The sequence below is a fragment of the Tetrahymena thermophila genome (genome assembly GCF_000189635.1).
Source record: "Tetrahymena thermophila SB210 genomic scaffold scf_8254188, whole genome shotgun sequence".
Lineage (NCBI taxonomy): Eukaryota > Ciliophora > Oligohymenophorea > Hymenostomatida > Tetrahymenidae > Tetrahymena > Tetrahymena thermophila.
Window position 1 is genome coordinate 1 of NW_002476087.1, and position 2952 is coordinate 2952.

General features: G+C 19.8%; 1 protein-coding gene across 1 annotated transcript; it reads right to left on the reverse strand. All coding sequences in view use genetic code 6, as the record gives it.

Moving 5' to 3' along the window:
• Positions 1 to 414: 414 nt before the first annotated feature.
• On the reverse strand, positions 415 to 2657 carry TTHERM_002653393 (cyclic nucleotide-binding domain protein; the record flags this gene model as incomplete). The annotated part of the gene is made up of 7 exons (XM_012800464.1): positions 415 to 531; positions 802 to 891; positions 1151 to 1246; positions 1516 to 1605; positions 1864 to 1953; positions 2239 to 2328; positions 2587 to 2657. Coding segments are annotated over 7 exons (644 nt in total), but the record flags the coding sequence as incomplete, so codon positions are not given.
• Between the last annotated feature and the right edge of the window lie 295 nt (positions 2658 to 2952).

Consider the following 2952-nt stretch of genomic DNA (forward strand, 5'->3'; position numbering starts at 1 on the left):
TATAAATATAAAATCAATAATAAAATCTATTTATATTTATATTTTAGGTTTAAATTTTTTTCAAAATATTATATAATAAAATATATAATATTATTCAAACATTTTATATTCATACATCATTTTTTCACTATTTAAAATCAAAGACAACTAATCTTTTTGATTTACGACACTTGCTTATTACTTTGAATATTTATGATTCATTCATTGAGGTTAAACTTTTATAATATATTTGTGAAAATTATTAATAAATATCAAAATAGAATAAACTTTTAAATTAAAAATTATTCTTTAAATTAATAAATAAAATAATATTAGTTGAATAAAAAAGATAAAAAAATAAAATTAATAAAAGCTATCAAATAAATTCAAAGAGCTTTTTTATTTTATTTTCATTTTTTTTGTTTAAAATATCACAATCCAAAACAAATAAACTGTTTTTACTGAAGGATAAGTGTCAAATATGAGAGATTAATGCAATTTGCTAAAGCAGAACCTAAGTCTGATGCACCTTTATCACCAATTTAATTGTAACTTTTTAAATATTGAAGAAAAAATATATCATTAAATAGTTAATTAGAAGGAAAAAATGAAGAAAAAATATGAAATAATAAGATTAATTAATTGATAATAAAAGTAAAATTTGAAAATAAAATGATGAGCTAAATTAACAAAGAAAGAAAGAAAGAAAGAACAAAAAAAAAGCAAGCACAATAAAAAGAAAAAGAAAAATGAGCTTTGTTGTTTTAAATTAGTTTTTATAATTAAAAATATCACAATCCAAAACAAATAAACTGTTTTTACTAAAGGTTAAGTGTCAAATTTGAGAGTTTAATGCAATTTGCTAAAGCTGAACCTAAATCTGATACACCCATTGCACCAATTTAATTTTTACTTTTTAAATATTGAAGAAAAAATATATGATTAAATAGTTAATTAGAAGGAAAAAATGAAGAAAAAATATGAAATAATAAGATTAATTAATTAATAATAAAACAAAAATTAGAAAATAAAATGATGAGCTAAATTAACAAAGAAAGAAAGAACTAAAAAGCAAGCACAATAAAAAGAAAAAGAAAAATGAGCTTTGTTGTTTTAAATTAGTTTTTATAATTAAAAATATCACAATCCAAAACAAATAAACTGTTTTTACTAAAGTCTAAGTGTCAAATTCGAGAGATTAATGCAATTTGTTAAAGCTAAACCTAAACCTAAGCCTGATGCACCTTCATCACCAATTTAATTTCTACTTTTTAAATATTGAAGAAAAAATATATGATTAGATAGTTAATTAGAAGGAACAAATGAAGAAAAAAATATGAAATAATAAGATTAATTAATTGATAATAATAAAAGCAAAATTTGAAAATAAAATGATGATCTAAATTAACAAAGAAAGAACAAAAAAAGTAAGCACAATAACTTCGCGAATACGAAAAAGAAAAAAGAGCTTTGTTGTTTTTAATTAGTTTTTATAATTAAAATTATCACAATCCAAAACAAATAAACTGTTTTTACCTAAGGTCAAGTGTCAAATTTGAGAGATTAATGCAATTTGTTAAAGCAGAACCTAAGCCTGATGCACCCATTGCACCAATTTAATTATTACTTTTTAAATATTGAAGAAAAAATATATGATTAAATAGTTAATTAGAAGGAAAAAATGAAGAAAAAATATGAAATAATAAGATTAATTAATTAATAATAAAACAAAAATTAGAAAATAAAATGATGAGCTAAATTAACAAAGAAAGAAAGAACTAAAAACAAGCACAATAAAAAGAAAAAGAAAAATGAGCTTTGTTGTTTTAAATTAGTTTTTATAATTAAAAATATCACAATCCAAAACAAATAAACTGTTTTTACCGAAGATTAAGTGTCAAATTTGAGAGATTAATGCAATTTGCTAAAGCAGAACCTAAGCCTTATGCACCCATTGCACCAATTTAATTCTCACTTTTTAAATATTGAAGAAAAAATATATGATTAAATAGTTAATATGAATGAAAAAATGAAGAAAAAATATGAAATAATAAGATTGAGAAAAAAAATGAAATAATAAGATTAATTAATTAATAATAAAACAAAAATTTGAAAATAAAATGATGAGCTAAATTAACAAAGAAAGAAAGAACTAAAAAGCAAGCACAATAAAAAGAAAAAGAAAAATGAGCTTTGTTGTTTTAAATTAGTTTTTATAATTAAAAATATCACAATCCAAAACAAATAAACTGTTTTTACTAAAGGTTAAGTGTCAAATTTGAGAGATTAATGCAATTTGCTAAAGCATAACATAAGCCTGATGCACCTTCATCACCAATTTAATTATCACTTTTTAAATATTGAAGAAAAAATATATGATTAAATAGTTAATTAGAAGGAAAAAATGAAGAAAAAATATGAAATAATAAGATTAATTAATTAATAATAAAACAAAAATTAGAAAATAAAATGATGAGCTAAATTAACAAAGAAAGAAAGAACTAAAAACAAGCACAATAAAAAGAAAAAGAAAAATGAGCTTTGTTGTTTTAAATTAGTTTTTATAATTAAAAATATCACAATCCAAAACAAATAAACTGTTTTTACCAAAGATTAAGTGTCAAATTTGAGAGATTAATGCAATTTGCTAAAGCAGAACCTAAGCCTGATGCACCCATTGCACCAATTTAATTCTCACTTTTTAAATATTGAAGAAAAAATATACGATTAAATAGTTAATATGAATGAAAAAATGAAGAAAAAATATGAAATAATAAGATTAATTAATAATTGATAAAATGAACAAAGAATTAAAAAATAAGAAATCATAATAAAAAGAAAAAGGAAAACAAATCAAATAAATTAAAAGAACTCTAATGTTTTAAATTAACTTTTATAATTAAAAATATAATAAAGTAAAACAAATAAATAGCTTTTATTAAGTGTAAGTTTTGATAGCAAAAATGAAGAAAA